Raw genomic sequence first — 17,289 nt, 5'->3', positions numbered from 1 at the left:
CTCGACTTGGTTGAAAAAATGTAAACGGCAGCACCCGCACTGAGGCGAGAAGGCAGTCAATACAAATGTCCGTTTATACCCCTAAGATTGTCACAATTTATTATGAGTCCTGACTTCACATTTTTTTATTAACCTTTATCATTAATTAATAAAGGGATTATTTAAAAATAATTTACACATGTTTTGAATAATTAACCATGAGCCATGCAAGTAGGTAATTATACTGTTTAAGGGATATATGTGTAAATAGACGAACACAAGGAAAAGGCTACTTTCGTCAGATGAAAAAATTATCTTGTCTGCATCTACAGATGTTCGTAACTGACTCGAAGACCTGGACGGACATGTATGGTACGGCGCAAAGCAGTTGGACGAGTAAAAAGAAAAGGGCCCACCAAGGAAAAACCAATCAACGGGGGAGACGCGTGCAACACGCAGCCGAGTCTTTTTGGGTACTGAGTTGGACTTCTGACCTCTCGCGGGCAGGGCGGATGACGAAAAGGGCAAAACCAAAAATTGAAAATTACTCGGGAGAGGGATGGAAGAATGACGCAAATTCGACGTTATGGGTTGTGCAATTTAGTCATATTTGTAATAACCATTGGACTTGGAAATGTTTTGGTTGTTTCGGTTCTTTCAAATCGCGGTGTCTTCGGTCAAATAGAAGACTCGCCCTTGACTCTTTGCTCTCTTATTTTTATTTACTGAAACGCCCTCTCCAAGCAAGAACATATTTTATTTAAAGGAAGGTGTATGGAGTCATAGTTTTATTGAAGAATCTTTAATGGAATTCCTCTGCCCCATTCCTTCATAAAAAGAGCAATTTGTGTTTTGTTTCTAGAATAGATTTTTATATATTTTTCTTTTATTTATCCAAATATATATATATATATATATATATTAATTGTTTACTGAAGAATCTATAGTGGGCGAGGGATAAGATGTTTTACTCTTTTTTGTTAATCCAATCTTCCGTAAAAGAGGAGGAAATCTTCACCCTTTTGGGCACAATCAAGAAACTCTTGCATGGGATAGAGGTCCTATTTTTCACCTTTATCTCTCCCTCTTGATGAATTAAGAAATGTAATTCGAACCCTCCATTGGTGTTACTTAGCTTATTCTTTTTTAAATTATTGTGAAGAAGTTTTCATCTGAGAAAAAAAAGGAGATAGATGTATTTTTTGTTGTTTGACAACTAAAATCACTGAGAGAAAAGAAAATAAATTCTCTCTTAGGCTGTGTTTGGTACAGAAAGTGAAAAGAAAAAAAATAGGAAGAGAAGAGAAAAATAAAGAGAAAATAAAATAAAATAAAAGAGATTTTTTTTTCTTGTTTGGATACCTAAGGAAAATGAGAGAAAAAATGGAAGAGAAAAATAGTTTCTCTTGTTTGGATACATGTGAAAAATGAAAAAGAAAATACAAATAGTATTATTTTAAAATTTTAAAATTTTCTCTCAAGTTTCTATTTCTTTTCTTTTGTTCCCAAATTCCATCATTTTGTGAGAGAAAATTTACTAACTCATTTTTATCTCTTACTTTCTTTTCTCTCAATGATTCTTTGCTGTCAAACAATAGAAAACAACTTTATCTTCCCTTTTCTTTTATGTGGGTTCCAAATAGGTCCTTAGTTAATAAATGTTCTCTCACAAAATGATGGAATTTGGGAAGAAAATAAAAGAAATAGAAACTGAAAATAACTTTATCTTCACATGTATTCAAACAGTAGAGTAGTTTACCTGTGATAATATTATTCTCCCCTCTAAACTTAGGGTGAATCAAAAGTGATTCGGCCAAAATAGAAGAGTCGAGTCCATCCTTAGGACTCAAATCACCCAATCTAAAATCTAATCCAATTTACTTGAACTGGAGTGGACTCGACGAGGTGGAAACCATGCTTTAATGTTAACTTTAATTTCACGTTATTTAAGTGAATGAAAAACAACAAATTGAAAAGCAAAAAAATTAAGATAACCAATGTTACAAAACCTATTAATGAGGTCCAACTACACTTTGTTCCTATGTCTAAATATCATCTAATTCATTTTATCATTATACTTGCAATAAAGTATTCTATTCCCCTTCCGTTTAAATGTATTTGTTTACTGAAACTTCAAGGTTGAAGCTCAAAAATCTGAGTTTGCATTTTCCATTTGACGCAAAACAAATTCCATGTGCGGCCTTCGGCTTCACCACCTTTCTCTTTCTTGAGCGCCGTGAATCAATTCCCACCTTGAAGGTGAGCAACGGGGAACTCTTGGCAGTTGGCACTTCTCCTTCCTCTCAAAAGGTGTCGGAGTCTATGTCATTCCTTAATACTCTACGTGTGGATAATTTGGGTGGTGATACCATGTGAAGTTGGGTCCAAAGTTCATCCCAAAATGACTAACCAACTTAGAAAAAATCCAATATCTTTATACTCACTGATCTATGTGAGACTATTCCTTAACAAATGTAAGTCCAATACTCAAAGATTAATAAATGTTATTCATTATAAATATAATCATGGGTAAAAATATAATGTGAATCCAAATTTCAGTGAATGACAACTTTAGTCCTGTTACTTGAGAAGTCTGGCCTTGTTGACAATTTCTAAGGAGCATGCATTTCAATTACTCAACACCAACGAAAGCCAAAGATTTCTTTAGCAAGATGAGCAAGCTTGGTGAAGGCGGATATGGTCAAGTTTACAAGGCAATAATGTTCAAATTCCACATATGCAGTTTTGTCTGCTCCATATACCTTGTTGTCGATTTAATATTTTATAACCGAGAGAGCAAGATGAGTTTAAGGCTGTTTAGGAAGCAAGAAGTGGACACCATAGTCAATGATTTCAATTAAATTTTGCTGAACAGAATAGGAGTCTGATTCAAATGTTTTTGTAAGATTTCACAACACAAAAGCAGCTTAGTTGATTGATTGATTTGACTACAAAATTATTAACCTTTCAATTATCTGCTTAATCATTTACCTTGGTAAAAGGGCAGCCTAGCAGATGGAAGACAAATTGTTTCTACAGGGCCTTTTCTTCACGAGACTGGAGAGCACTTTCTTCCATCACACTCCTCTCTTTTATGTTTATCTCAGAATCGTAAAAATAAAGACTCAAGATGACTTATCTTTACTTTTTGTGTAGTTGTTAGGAAATGCTCTTCAGAGACCCCCATATGTCCCCCATCTATGAAACTTAAATGAATGCCCCTGCACACTAGTATTTATGTTTATGTCTAGTGGAACTCATCGAGTGTTTTTTTTATGGGGTTTTGCTTGGATTTGAAGGTACGAACAAGAACAATGAAAGGAGAAAGAACCCAAGTTGAGAAAAGGAAAAAGTATCTGAAGAGTTATCAAGCTGTTATGCTTATCCTTGATTGCAAGTAATTTGGTCTGCATTTTCTGAAACAAAAACCAACACTTAATCGGTCAAAACCTACGTGTTACTTTTGACTGTGGATCAAAGTTAAATATTTTTCTAAATGAGTTCAAAAGTTGGTCATTTATCTAATCAAGTTTTAAAAATTGGGTAAAAAGCTAAAAATCTCTATAAGGAAAAAGAATTCCTCACAACAAGTAGTAGTCTGAGAAATGTCATCTTTAGATAGTTAAAACCAAAAGTTTTTGTTCAACTTTCTCCGTTTCTGCAACTACTTGTAAAGACCTCAAAATAGCGGTGAAATGAAAAAAAACAAGTGAGGCGGGAATGTGCGCACTGGGACTGATTAAACAATCTCAAAATCTTCAAAATTATAGTTAGATCTAATGGGAGACTTGGGTTAACCGTGTTGAATCAGGCAGTTAACCGTAAAGCAAGTGCTCCTGCTACTTTTGTCAAGAGTGAAAAAAGTACTGCTCTGGTTGGCTCTTTAATCAAGTCTTTTTTAACCCCTCTACACAGCAAAATCACCCAAATTCACAAAATACAAGGGCAATAAGTCGGGGATGTCTATTATTTTTATGAAAAAAGGAAAAAACAGAGACATCAGAAAACAGAGTCACCGATAAGTGAAAAGCTTATTTGCTGAAAGAAAAAGAACAAGAATCGCCCATGATTCGAGAGGGATAGGGCATAATATCTAGAAAAGCAAGTAGCCTGCATTTTTTCCTCCTAATTCATCCAACCAAGTCTGATGCATATGCACCCAAGCAAAACCATTTGATTCCTCAACCTGCATAACTTTCAATTATTTAGAGTATATTACTCATTGTTTGTTAGTTAAAATACTCCTGCACAGATCGATACCTTGGATTTCAGTAAGGCAGTGGTACGGCAGCATTGTCGCCCTTCATCTACAACATCATTTCAAGGCAGTTAGAAACTGGGAAAACCGGCAAGTATTGAACGGCAGCCTTAAAGAAAGATCAGTTCGTTTTGTCGAACTAGACACTAAAAGGAAAAATTAAATAAAACGATCTATAAAGACAGGAAGATCATCTAACATGTATGCTGAATTCACATTGATATAGCATCCGTTTCTGGTAGTTACTTGTACAAACCAATAACTACAGTGAAACCTAAAGAAGCTCAGTCATACTTAAAAGATGTTTTGACCTATCTCCCCCATGTTCCATGAGAATTTCAGCCATTCAGCGTTTCAAAGTTATGAAGAAGTTCACAAAGGCATGCACTTCAATGTATGCATATTGATTTTAATGGAGTAGAAAAGCTAGGCGGCTACTCAGGATAATTGAGCAGCAGAAAAAAACATAAGCTACAATATCAAACATTTGACACTAAGAATGGCAGGTAAAACTTTGATAAGGAAATAACTAATCATCAGTTTGTGGAATATTGGATTTTTACCAGACTCCTCCAACTTGTCAAACTTCACCAGCCATATATCTGAAGCAATCTGTGCTGATAAAACTCGATCCACCCATGTCCAGAACCGTTTTCCTTGTTTATCTCCATAAACTGTGCCTAACTTTGCTAAGCAGTCATGGAGAAGTTGCTCCTCTCCTGAAGGGTGGACAATGATGCCTGTCGGATACTGTAAATTGAAAAATACACCAAAAAGTCAAATAGCAGAGATGCATCATTAGGGGTCAGATATACTAATTAATTTACTTTCTCTTTTTTATTTTGGACACTAGCAGGTTCACTTCTATAAAACTCATCATAACAACACAATTTGGTATGAGAAGTCCAGAACTAATTTGCAAAACCTTTCTGCTTGGGGATTTAAGGTTCAGATTTAGATATCAAGATCCACTTCAGTTTCAAATTTTTTTAAGAACTGGCTCAAACTCACTGGAACCAAACCCAGAGATAATTAATATATCAATCAATGCTGATAATAATTATATATATATCGGTTAGAATGTATAATTGCTCCCGTTCAACATATGGGTGTGTACGAAGAGCAAACCAATCACTCATGTTTCACAAGCAAAAGACTAGTACTCCCAAGCCTACATGACTCGGCTCATTGTATGTTCCAACCATACAAAAGGAAAGCGTAACATATTAATGTGCAAATATGATTCATGGTGTATGTCTTGAGTAGCTGAACCTAATTGATTCATTTGCGTTCAAAGAATTGCATTAACCATATAAAACCAGGTTCAGCTAGGATTAGCGTATGCTACATCTGGTTGCCTCAGGATCAATCCAACCAAAGCCAGTGAAACCTGAGTTTCACCTTCAAAGAAGTAAGCAAACAAACACCAAGATTTGCATGCTCAAATGAATCCATGTAGGGTATGCTGCATTCTTTGACTAACATAAAAAAACAAACACCAAGATTTTGAATACTAAAACAACTCCATGTAGACTCAAACTAAAACCTGCGAAAGTTTCACTTAGTTACTTCAAACATAACTACTAAGTCTGTAAGCCAGGGGGAGATTTCCTCATACCTTATCTAGAATTGGCTAACCTCCAGTCAAGTTATAATTGGTTTTGTTGGTTTTGATTCTCAGGTAACCCAACCATAGACAGAACCTGGTTCTTCCGTGCTACGGGAAGATTTCACCTGCTCTTTTTAGACCCGGCAGATTTCCATTCACTTTCTATGCTAACCATTACCCCACCCAAACTAAATTTTCAAATTAGGTTCACATTTTGATAAAGCAGATCAGGTTGAAAATGCTTCACCAGATGTAAAGGTTGGTTGCTCTTTAGGTTGAGTTTTTCGTTGTTTCAGGATATTATTGCAACCTGACCCAGGTAGCAGTGTTACCGGCAGTATGATTTGAGAAATAAGTGAACAGGAGACATACACAGAGCTTCTTCATATTTTGCACATACTGTTCCGAGTTTGAAAGTTCTGCTCTACGCCACCTCTCATACAACATGTAGAACTTCACCACTTCATATCCAGGCCTAGGGTTCTCCAACTGACACCTTGAGAAGTCAACAACATCTCTTGGCGATGCATTTGTACCAAGGCGGAAATGCCCAATCGCTTGAATAATACCATCAGCACACCTTTCACTAGCATGTATTATATTGGGATTGTCATTGGCATTCTCTGCATGCCAATGCAATAGCTCTTCCTGTGCATTACTCACCTGCACCACTCAGGAAATGAGTAAATGAACAGATAAAAGCATTGAGCAATCAAAAGAAAAAAAATTAAAAAAAAAAGATCTCCAACATTAGCCTATTAATGAAACTACAGAGATATTTATATATAATAGATGCTGTAGCATACTGGTCCGTGAATTTATAGAGGTCATCACCATTTGTACATGTTGACAACCTCCCTATTCTGTTCTCTAAGTTTATAGAAAATTAGAGAACTACATTACTTATAGGAGACAAACATATTTGAATGACATGGTTGACAGATCATCGTGTGGCACAATTCTTAGGAGTGCAAGAATCTAATACAAATTTCTCCAAATGAACAGTGAACATGCATGCTACCTAAATGCGTGTATGAAAACTACCAGCAGCATCAGCAGAACTTCTAATTGTCTAAAACAATAATTAGTGGAACCCGCCTACTTAACAAAACCAGTAAATGGCTACTGAGACCTAAATATTCACCTCATATATCATTTTTTATAAGCATATTGTCTGGTGCATAAAATGCCTCTTACCATAACACCATGAACTTCTGGAATGCTAAACAGTTCAGCATCATTTCCAGAGTCACCACAAACAAGGGTATTTATGGGGAGCTTTCCATTAGCTTTGAACTTCTTGAGCAAATATGCCAGAGCCTGTCCTTTGCCAGCACCTTGTGGTAATATATCCAGATCCATTCCCCCACTGTAAATAATTTTCACGTCTAACTGGCAAATGATAAAGCAAAGGAAAGTAAAAATCCGAATTACCAACCAGTTGTATTTCAAAATAAAATTGATAAATTGATACATTGATAGAATACACAAAAGACACATTTTATTTCCTCTAATAAAAGGAAAATATTAGGAAAAGAAAAAAATGCCAATCTAGAAAAAGAAAAATGTCACCAAGGCTGAGGGGACTTTTCTCGTGTATCCATTAATCAAGAGAATGCTCCATTTTGTAAGAAACTTACACAAGGGTTTTCCAGACGAGCTGAAAGAGTTTTCATCACTTTCTGTGCATGCTCTTTTTCAACATAAAAACTAACAGGTGTATCTAGTAATCAAGCGAATGCTCCAGTTGGCAAAAAACTTACACCACGATTTTCCAGACTAGCAGAAAGAGTTTTCATCACTTCCTGTGCATGCGCTTTTTCAACATAAAAACTAACTTTGTGTGGCCGCTGTTCAGTTTCTGACTGCAAGAGACACAACCGGTCAATAGAAATCAGTCCTAATTGCTCAGTGCCCATCATTCTTAGTCCAAGTTCAGAAAGGACAAAATGCAAACTTAGACAAACAGCAGACAACAGACCTAAAGAAACTCTTACCTGAAATTTAAGCTGAAGAAACTTAGCAGTTTCCTCAACTACAATACTTCTGTTCCACTTCTGGTTTAGAAAAGACACCCAACCATCATCAGGCACCATCGAGTCACCATAGGTTATCTCAGTGCCTACTGACATAATAGTAATATCTGGAGTTAACATGGGTTTCTCTTTCCTCAACTCTTCGTACAGTGTCGGAGACCTTCCTGTTGAGAACACTAGCAGGGAATCGTGACGATAATTGGCTTCCCATAACGCATTGAATCTGAGTAAAGATAGATTCTCAGGGTCATGATGATCCACCTACAAATCGAAATGTCCACTCTAAGATGACAGAAGCACGGATACAGTTAATTTGGGTTTGAAAGATTCTCCAAACAACTACCATAGTATGGTCGAGATCAGAAACAATCATCAATCGCGCAGACCCTTGAAGCCTATCCATGAGTGCTTTCACAGCAGGCAGAACCCTGCGGACTGCGAGAAAATCTGGTATTAACAGTGGTATTGACAGAGAGAACCCATGTATATGACAGCTTTCAGGTAGCGATGACCCGACACTCTAAACGCCTGAATCCTAAAACAAAAAATAAAGGGAAAAAAAAAGAAACTGATAAGATAAATGCAAAGATGGAAGCAACCATTACCAGAGGACTGATGCCGATAAATTCAACAAAATCCGGAAGTCTGAGGAAAGAAACTTGGACCTAGGCTTCAAATTTCAGTTCAGTGTTTGCGTTGGGGAGAGGAACACAGTCCCAAGGTCGATTCTGCTTCAACTAGATCCAAATTCGTTGGTGCTTCTTTTTCTCTCTCATCAATAAAATACGTGTGTGTCTGCATCATCCGATTCTGTTGAAAGCAAACTACAGACAAAAAGGGCGAGAGCTTCGCAGCACATATTCGCATTTTTTGGGAAACTAGCGCATAAAAGGTTCTTTCGTGTCTCGTTAATTCACATTGTTCGTGGAATTATGTACATTTTATGCATATTATGTAATAAAACAGTTTTAAAATAACTTTAACTCTAGAATATATACCGAATATTTAGCAACCCAACATGTTTCGTTACAGAAATTCAAAACGTCCACCTGCAATCTACTTCAACTAGTTTCAGTAGTTTTTTCTTTTCTGTGTTATTTGAAAAACGAATTACTCGACTTTAGGTCACAACTCGCCACGATGAAGTGAATACAAAAGCATACATAGACTAAGACATTTGTGACTATTTCGGACAGACGAGTTCTCCCCATTTTCTTTGCATAGTTTCATTGATTAGCAAAAGCAATAGTGTTGTTATTTCCGTCAATTATTTAATAAAAGAGTTTATTCAGGTGCATTGTTGAACCAATAAAAAAACCATTTGGTTCAAAACATGCAACGGCTGAGAGGCTGAGATAACGTTGATCTTGATCGAACAGAGATAGCCGTTCTACATATTTTGCACCAAATAACTTTTCTTATTGGATTAACCCCCTCTACTCAGTTATGAGGTATGTATCTATCCCCTCTACTCAGTTATGAGGTATGTATCTATCAACTGTCTGAAATCTGGGGGCACCTGACCATCTTTCAGGACCCACCTAGAGGAATCTACCTTCGAGTCTTCGACATAAGAAGAAAAAAAAAAAGACCCTCTGTTCACTAGGAAATGATGCAGTAAGGAGTTAAAACTTGAACCTTACTTCCATTCACTAAAGAAAGAATTTGCAGAAGGAGAACGTTGGTAAATTTTTAAACATTCGGAAATTACAGAAATGGGTAGCAAATCTATAGCAAGTCAGCACAATTTTTGTGGCCCCAAAAACAAAATCGACCTCATTTCTTAGGGGCCACCAGGAACAGCTCCAGAATCCTCTACAACAACAAACATTTCTCTTGTGAAAAGCTCCAATTTGAATCAAAACAGCCTCTGTTTCCCCCTTTATCTCTTCAATGTTTCTCCAAAAAAAACATTCTCAAGTTGGTACACTGGATACATGGCTGGAACAAATCTCCAATTAGAATATTAGCAGTTAGAGAATGAGAATCGTGTACAAGGTATCCTGTTTTCCCCACCTAAGTCTTCACAATTGATCTTTCCAAATCCTGCCAGTGACCCTCAATTTGAGCTCCCTCTTGTCACCTCCGCATGACCCAGAGAAATACAGAGCTAAACTCCTAGGAACTATAAGACCATCATGGCTGTCTCGAACAGTCCTGTGATGTGTCCGGATGCTGCGGGGTACCCCTTGCCAGATCATCTTCCGGCCACAGCCACCAACCTCAAGACAATATCCAAACTTTTTAGCTTCAGATTCCTCACCCATGAACCGAAGGAAAGCCATGTACACTGGCTCATTCCCAAGAAGAAAGGCTTCAAAATGGAGGCAAAAGTAGCTGCCAAAGCAGTTGAAAAGCTACACAAAATAAAAAATATACATTAGTGGGAGACACATCTCATAGGCACACCTTGATCAAGTTTGTCGCCTAAATTGAAGTACTTTGATCTAGTTACCAATCAACATTCACCCAATTCAAACAAAGGTTGTCAAATCCCAGCCATGATATCAAGTACCTAGTTTCATTTGGTCTAGAATGAAAATGTATGAACAACTTAACTTAAACCATGAAAGAGGCAATGGCCAATGCCATAATTCAGTGAATATAAGGCTCTATATCCTTTTCATACAGTATTTATTTTCGGAACTATATATACACTTCATTTTCAAGTGTTGAAGAATTTGTTTGGTTGAAGTTTACTATACCAACATCCATCTTGAAAATTAAATTTATCTAATTTTCTAATGCTGAGCACTGATCTAAAACTGAATTTGTGCGCACAATAGAGTTCCCATATGGTCAATCAACTTCCAGGATACAGCAGAAAAGTAAAAGTTGCTTTACTCAGTTTATCTTACTCAACTGTCTTATTGAGAGCCAGTTGTAACTTTCAAAATGTCAAGTGTAGGCATTTCAAGTAGGACTAACAGTTTATACAAAGACCAATGAAATAAGAGCAACCAATAACAATAAAATTAATGGAACAAATTTGAACTTACAGTCAGTGTCCATGAAACAACATCAACAGAACAAGGGTCCTGTTTCACATATCGATGATTGAATGTGCAGCAAGTTTGAAGGTCCACCTTATGACTTTCCCTCAGATGAGCAAGCAGACAAGGAACATCACCCACGACAGAGCAATCTGAGCCTGGATGGGGGCAGTTATATGGCCTGTAAACACACTGCTCTTCGTGCTTCAATTTCCTGTAGTAAGGAAACATCTCTTCACAGCCCAACCGGTGGTATGTGCAAGGAAGCAGGAGAGACACAGCAAGTTTTTCAAGGGCAAGACATCTTATATTGCCAATTTCCTTTCTGCAGATAGGGCACTTATTGTCTACTTTTGTTTTACAATTGAAGCAGAGGGTATGCCCACTGGGACACTGCATTAGCCAAAAATGAGAGCTTGGTTATAAGTTTTATCAGATAATACAACATATTTTACATTGTTCATCAATAATGGCCTTTGGATGCTACAATTTGAGACCATTCTTTTTTTGTTAAATAATAAATAATTGATATCCTTTTGCCCAATATGATTTGAGACCATTCATAATCCTCAGAAATACGCCTTGATATAAGTTATAAAAATTAAGAAATTCTAGAGAGAGCTTTTGATTTTTGAAATCAGATCACAAGATCAAGATGATAAGAAGCACTAATGAATATTGATAAAAAATATGTCTTGAAAAAATTCACATAAGAGGGTACAGACATTGACCAGGATGCATTGAACCTACTATATCTTTTCTGACACAGTTTTGCAAAAAATATTTCTAAGAAAAAAAAAAAAAAAACACGAACCTGCTGAATTGGAGGATACATTGCATTGCTGCACACAGGACACTCCAAAAGACCATCAATATCACTGTCAGGAAGAACTACCACAGATTCCGTTCCACTTGGTATTTTAGACATGAGGTTTACTTGCTCATCTAACCCTATAGAAGCAGATTCAGCATCCCCTAGAATCAGATTTGATTCGTCCATATATTCAGATTGAAAATTAGATGAGAATCTAGCTCCTGTGTTTCTCTTTCCCAGTTTAGGAATGGTCATCCAGCAATAACATTGGTGAAAAGACAGCCAATTATATGTACACCTGACACCTCAAGCCAATGGCAAAGGAAATAGAGTCATCTCAAGGCCTGCAATAGCATTAGAAATTGATGAATAGTTTCCAATGAAAGTGTGAAAAACTGAACTAAGGCATATTGCAGCATCTGAAAATTGATCAGTCCTGTTTATTTTGCTCACCAAGCATACACCTCATAAGAATATCAATATGGGCAAGGATCATTCAATAAAACTGAACTAAGGCATATTGCAGCATCTGAAAATTGATCAGTCCTGTTTATTTTGCTCACCAAGCATACACCTCATAATAATATCAATATGGGCAAGGATCATTCAATAAGAGCTTATGTGTAAAATCATTTTACCTTTGAGGCATAATTTAATACACAAAAAGAAGCTAAATTGATGCCCCAACGCATTAAGAATGAGATAAGCAGGGAAGTATGAACAAGACAAGTGGTCCTTTCAAAAATCAGACGACCAACACTCACAGGAACTCTGCCAACCAGATCAGACTATTGCTAATTCAAAAATTTATTCAACGAGACAGTAAGAATTAGGCAGCCAAATGAGCTTTAAGCAGTAAAGTAGATGTGATGCACCACACTGAATATGAAAAATCCAGATCTTGAATCTTTTTTTTCCCTCTTTCTCTTTGAAAACTTGATTTGCTTTTGCATTTAAGATTCAGAACAAATACCCAGATCTTGAATATATGCAAAACCTCAAATAGTCATAATATACATACTCCTATGATTTAACTGAGCAAACCACTAGGTAACCTAACTGTGCGCATTTTCTCAATAAGATGAAACATTCCTTTTCTAAAATCATTCCAGCACAAAATCTTAAAGCAATTTTAGAAGTATTCATCTGATAATGGAACAGGATATGATGAAAACTATAAACCCCCAAGTTTACTGGATATGTCACCCAAGCAGCTCTTTGTTTTCACTTGGACTCTACATGAGGAAGCACTCAAGAGTAGTAAAATCTGCATATACAACAATAATTGCAAACAACACTACAATAGACAAGCAGAAATAATATCAGTCGAAATAAAAAAAAAACGGATGAAGCACAAACACAGTGCAGCCTTCGCTCTAGGAGAAATTCCACATGCATATTATGAGAAATTCCTTGTATAAAACTAGCAGTCCGTGCAACCATTTTACTTTTCACTCTTTCTGCATCTTCTTGAAGGAGTCTTTCACCATCCATTTCCCTTCAAAAAAAAATTTCCAAATGATAACCCATCCATCCAGTCTATTACCATATTACAAGCAAAGTTGAAGTTATGGACCAGTCATTTCAAACCCACTGGAAAAATGGAATAATTGTAGATATAACTAGACCCACTCAGATAATTTTCTGGACCAAAAAACGTCAATCAAAAAGATCAGTAATGAAGCATTCATCAAAACTTATATTTTCAATGTTTATAGTGTAGAAAGTAATTGGATAAGTTGCCAACAGAATAGAGAAGCTTACAAAAGAACATGCAGCAAACAGAAGCAAGGAATATTTAAAAAGTACGATGCACGCATGGACCAAAACCACGGAGGCACATCATTCCGTATATTGTTGTGAAAGGAGACAAAAATAGAATAGCAGCCAACGGTGATCTGAAAAAACAAAATTAACCCTAACACAAGCAAATAGATAACGCTATCAATAGCAAATACAGGACATGTACATTTTGCAGCCAAGAAGAACCCCCAAAACCATCAGACCAATGACATATAGAAACAAAATTCAGCCAATATACACGCGATCAACGAGATGGATAAAACCTTTGCATGAAAAAACATAAAACTGAATGTTAGAATGCTTATGATAATCAAAACCGATTGTTAGAAACGAACCCACGAAGCGGTAAAGAAGCGAGAAAAAAATAAGAACAGGTGAAACTAGACTTGATTCAAAACACATTATAACATATTCCCCACGGAGTCATCATCAAATTTCAGGGGGAAAAGTAATCACTATGAAACAAGCTTTCGAATATCAATCAGCTTGAAAAAGGAATAGAAAATTAAAAACACCAAAAAAAAAAAAAAAAATCTAAGAAAAAACTTAGAGGACATAATAGCTGCACCGCTACATAAACAAACGAAATCAAACTGTGTTAAAGGAAAACCCTACAAGCATCACATAGAAACAGGAAAGAGGAAATATGAATGCAGTGAAACGAAATGGATGCCATTAATCCAGCATTACCCAAAAGCGCTTGCTTCCGTCATTCAAAGGCAGAAACGGCGATTCATCGATTTTGAGGGAAAGGAAACCTCACTCGAAGTGGAAAAAGGGAAACAAATTATAGTCGATGAAAACTTGAAATGGCTGGTGTCGGAGGAAAGGGGCTCCCTTCGTACGCAAAGGAGAAAGAAAACCCAAAGAGTCCCTTGAGAAATTCGGACATCAATCCATTTTTCCGGAGTCCCAGTCTCCGACGAGTAACGAACGGATGATTCTCTGGCTCCAATTAGACGTTTTTCTGACCCGCTTAGATCTATATGATTACCAAAACACCCTCCTATAATACTTCAAATGACTTGGTGCGCCAATCGGGTATGGGTGCACCGTCCGTGCTCCTAAAAACAATAGAAACTACGGCCTGCGGTTGAAGGGTTGAAACCAAATCAAAGGCGCCGAGCTTCTCGTTACGAGAACCGTTAACGACGCCAACGAAATTTTTCCACCTAATGTGAGGGTGCTTTTGCGAGATGTGTAATACAAAACTAGAGTAACAATTTAATTGTGAGACTCGTTTGCTAAATGGAAGGTTGAACTTTGTAAGAGTGAAACAAGAAACTAATTCACAAGAAAGAGTGTCTTGGAACAATTAGAAAGATTATAGCTAATGAAACAAACAGTTCACTTAGTAAAATTCTAAGAAATTAACAAAAAATAATAAAATTACATGAAATTAAAAAAAAATTGTTTTTATTTTTTACATATCTTCTAAATTTGAAAATTTATGAGTATCACAAAAAGTAAATTCTTAAATGTTGAGCCAAACTCCATCAATGGAAATGATAAATAAGTCTCTCTTGCAACCTTAGAAAAGATAAACCTTAACATTTAGTTGTCAAAGTGGTTTTGTCCACTCTTGTGAGCGGTGGTTTTCCACATTTAACCAATTAGTCTTTTAGGTTGTATTGGCCAGCCTCTTGACATGGTATCAAAGTTGGGCACCATGTTCAGCGTTCGAATCCCGGCGAAAACGGTAGGGAACGGGATCGGTGGGTGTTAGAGCCAGGTGGTTCCGGTTTGGGATTCGAACGCGGGACATGGCGTGCCCCAGAACTCTCGATGTCAAGAGGTTGGCCAATACAACCTAAACGATTAATTTTTTAGGTTGCATTAACCAACCTCTTGACAAGGAAAATGAGTAATTCACAAAATTCTCTCCAATCTAGGGCATAAACAAATAGGACATTTGTAATTAACTGTGTTCCTTTCATTTTATAGGAACATTTCCAACTTTACAAAAAGTATAGGAGAAAACAGTCTAACATGTAACAAGAACGAAATCACAGATGATGCTATTAATTAGGAAGAGTGCACAATGTAAGTGCGGAAATTTCATTAACTAAGAAAGACAAAAGCTATCATCAAATAAATAAATTTTAATTAAAATAAAAAAATCGATATGATTAAATTTGCTGACTCAAAAGTTGTAAAGGTGGAAGTTTCGAATTTTCATTAACTTGGTGTATGATTGTACAAATGGTAAAACTTAAAGAAGCTTTATCATTAGGTGGGGTTAGTGCACAATGTAAGTGCGGAAGGAAAGTGGAATACAATGAAAAGTATTTTCCCTAAGGAAAGTGAGAGGGAATATAAAGTATTTGTTTTGTGTTAGTGTACACAATGAAAAATGCAGTGTAAAGTATTTGTTTGTATTAGTATGCACAATGAAAAGTGTGGTGTATAATGCATATAGATTATTTATTAAATCAAATATTTTGATATATTTGACTATCAAAAAATTAAAATAATATTAGTTCATAAATAAAATATATTCAATATAATAATTAAACAAATGCTTACTTTTATATTATTAAAATTGTAATCAAATTTTAATTTTATAATATCTAAATATTAAATAATTATACAAATATCGTACTAGATAGCATATTACAGAAATATCGTAATAATAAAAATAAAAATAATACAAATATAACTCAATCACCTTTTTAATATAAAAGATTATATTTGTTCATACAAAAGTACAACAGAAAAAATATTTAGTGGCATTAAAACATAATAATCAATAATTTTGCCACATCTGAATTGCTAAAACATCTCGATAATATGATGCTCTTGCAAATTGTAATGCAAACTCCCTCTGAGTACGTGCGATTAGAATAAATTATTAAAAATAAATAAAAAATAAAAAATAACTTAAGTGAATATAATAAATAAATAAATTATTTTTTAATAACATAAGATATGTTTTAACATTAAAAACCACTAATTTAATATAATAATAATAAAATTAATATAATAAATAAAAATATATTTATCAATAACATAATATATTTGTATGCATTATTAATTAATAATATATTATCACAAAATTTAAAACCATTGGTTTAATTAATTATAGCAATGGGATAATTAAACCAAAATAATTTATGAAATATCTAATTTAACAATATTTTAATTATGACTATTAAATCACTAATTTAATATGGTAATTATAAAATAAATATATTAAATAAATAAAAAATAATTATTTTAGAAATTAAAAATATAAATTATTATTTTTATGACGGTTTAATTTTTCCTAACTTAGGAAAAATTAAACCATCGTCTTCCTCAACGACGAGAGAATACGGCTACGGGCCAGCGGGCAATGGCGATGGAGGCAGCGGGCAACGGCGATGGAGGCGGCGGGCCAACAGGCAGCAACGACGGAGGCGACGCTCCGATAGTACGCCGAGAGGGAGAAGAGAGGGAGGCTGAGAAGCTTTGCGGGAGAGGCTCGGCCTCCCGTGGTCTGCGATGAAGGTTGAGAAGGAGAGGAGAGGGAGGCCGAGAGAGAAGAGAAGCCGAAGGTCGCGAGAGAAAAAAAAAATTTTCTCCAAAACCTTGTTCAACAGAGCTTCTTCCCCGACAGCCCGAACCCGAGATGTATTTGAGCGATGGTAAGTGAAATCAAAGTTCAACCCCTCTAATGTCACTTACCATCGTTTTATGCCTGAAACGGAAAAAACGAAATACAACTGTATTTAACTTTCCCGTGTAACTTACGGTAACCCGTTTCGCCCATTTTCCCATCTAAGCATACCCAAGCTAAGACTGAAGTTCTAAAGATG

At 35.8% G+C, this 17,289-nt stretch overlaps 2 protein-coding genes across 4 annotated transcripts; both read right to left on the bottom strand.

Moving 5' to 3' along the window:
• Positions 1–3,917: 3,917 nt before the first annotated feature.
• LOC137940297 (sucrose-phosphatase 2-like) lies at positions 3,918–8,794 on the bottom strand. Its single transcript, XM_068785269.1, has 9 exons — positions 8,488–8,794; positions 8,226–8,317; positions 7,844–8,143; positions 7,610–7,711; positions 7,044–7,238; positions 6,219–6,509; positions 4,801–4,987; positions 4,240–4,286; positions 3,918–4,165 (listed from the first exon to the last, which is right to left on the bottom strand). The coding sequence occupies exons 2-9, from the start codon at positions 8,283–8,285 to the stop codon at positions 4,073–4,075; spliced, it is 1,275 nt and encodes a 424-aa protein (XP_068641370.1). The 5' UTR covers positions 8,286–8,317; positions 8,488–8,794; the 3' UTR covers positions 3,918–4,072.
• A 725-nt stretch (positions 8,795–9,519) lies between these two features.
• Positions 9,520–14,413, bottom strand: LOC137940299 (putative E3 ubiquitin-protein ligase SINAT1). 3 transcript variants are annotated; one of them, XM_068785272.1, is made up of 5 exons: positions 14,183–14,413; positions 13,049–13,187; positions 11,690–12,033; positions 10,882–11,268; positions 9,520–10,239 (listed from the first exon to the last, which is right to left on the bottom strand). In XM_068785272.1, exons 3-5 carry the CDS (start codon positions 11,942–11,944, stop codon positions 9,907–9,909), a joined length of 975 nt encoding a protein of 324 aa, XP_068641373.1. In that variant the 5' UTR covers positions 11,945–12,033; positions 13,049–13,187; positions 14,183–14,413; the 3' UTR covers positions 9,520–9,906. The 3 variants fall into 3 exon arrangements, with proteins under 3 accessions (XP_068641373.1, XP_068641372.1, XP_068641375.1); XM_068785271.1 differs by lacking the exon at positions 13,049–13,187; XM_068785274.1 differs by lacking the exons at positions 13,049–13,187; positions 14,183–14,413 and having other exon boundaries at positions 11,690–12,917.
• Positions 14,414–17,289: the final 2,876 nt, after the last annotated feature.

This window comes from Aristolochia californica, unplaced genomic scaffold (genome assembly GCF_029961685.1).
Source record: "Aristolochia californica isolate CCGP_79_NKW_82.1479 unplaced genomic scaffold, dmAriCali1.0.hap1 SCAF_9, whole genome shotgun sequence".
In the NCBI taxonomy this organism is placed as follows: Eukaryota; Viridiplantae; Streptophyta; class Magnoliopsida; order Piperales; family Aristolochiaceae; genus Aristolochia; species Aristolochia californica.
The sequence above is the reverse complement of the archived record's forward strand: the minus strand, read 5'-3'. Positions and strand labels throughout refer to the sequence as shown.

Coding starts and splice junctions, on each gene's coding strand:
- LOC137940299 (XM_068785272.1), bottom strand. CDS start 11,944: ATGACCATTCCTAAACTGGGAAAGAGAAACACAGGAGCTAGATTCTCA. Junction 11,269..11,689: donor TGTATCCTCCAATTCAGCAG/GTTCGTGTTTTT, acceptor TGGCTAATGCAG/TGTCCCAGTGGGCATACCCT. Junction 10,240..10,881: donor TTGTTTCATGGACACTGACT/GTAAGTTCAAAT, acceptor TATTTTGTGTAG/CTTTTCAACTGCTTTGGCAG.
- LOC137940297 (XM_068785269.1), bottom strand. CDS start 8,285: ATGGATAGGCTTCAAGGGTCTGCGCGATTGATGATTGTTTCTGATCTC. Junction 8,144..8,225: donor CTGATCTCGACCATACTATG/GTAGTTGTTTGG, acceptor TTCGATTTGTAG/GTGGATCATCATGACCCTGA. Junction 7,239..7,609: donor CTAGTCTGGAAAATCGTGGT/GTAAGTTTTTTG, acceptor ATCATTTGCCAG/TTAGACGTGAAAATTATTTA.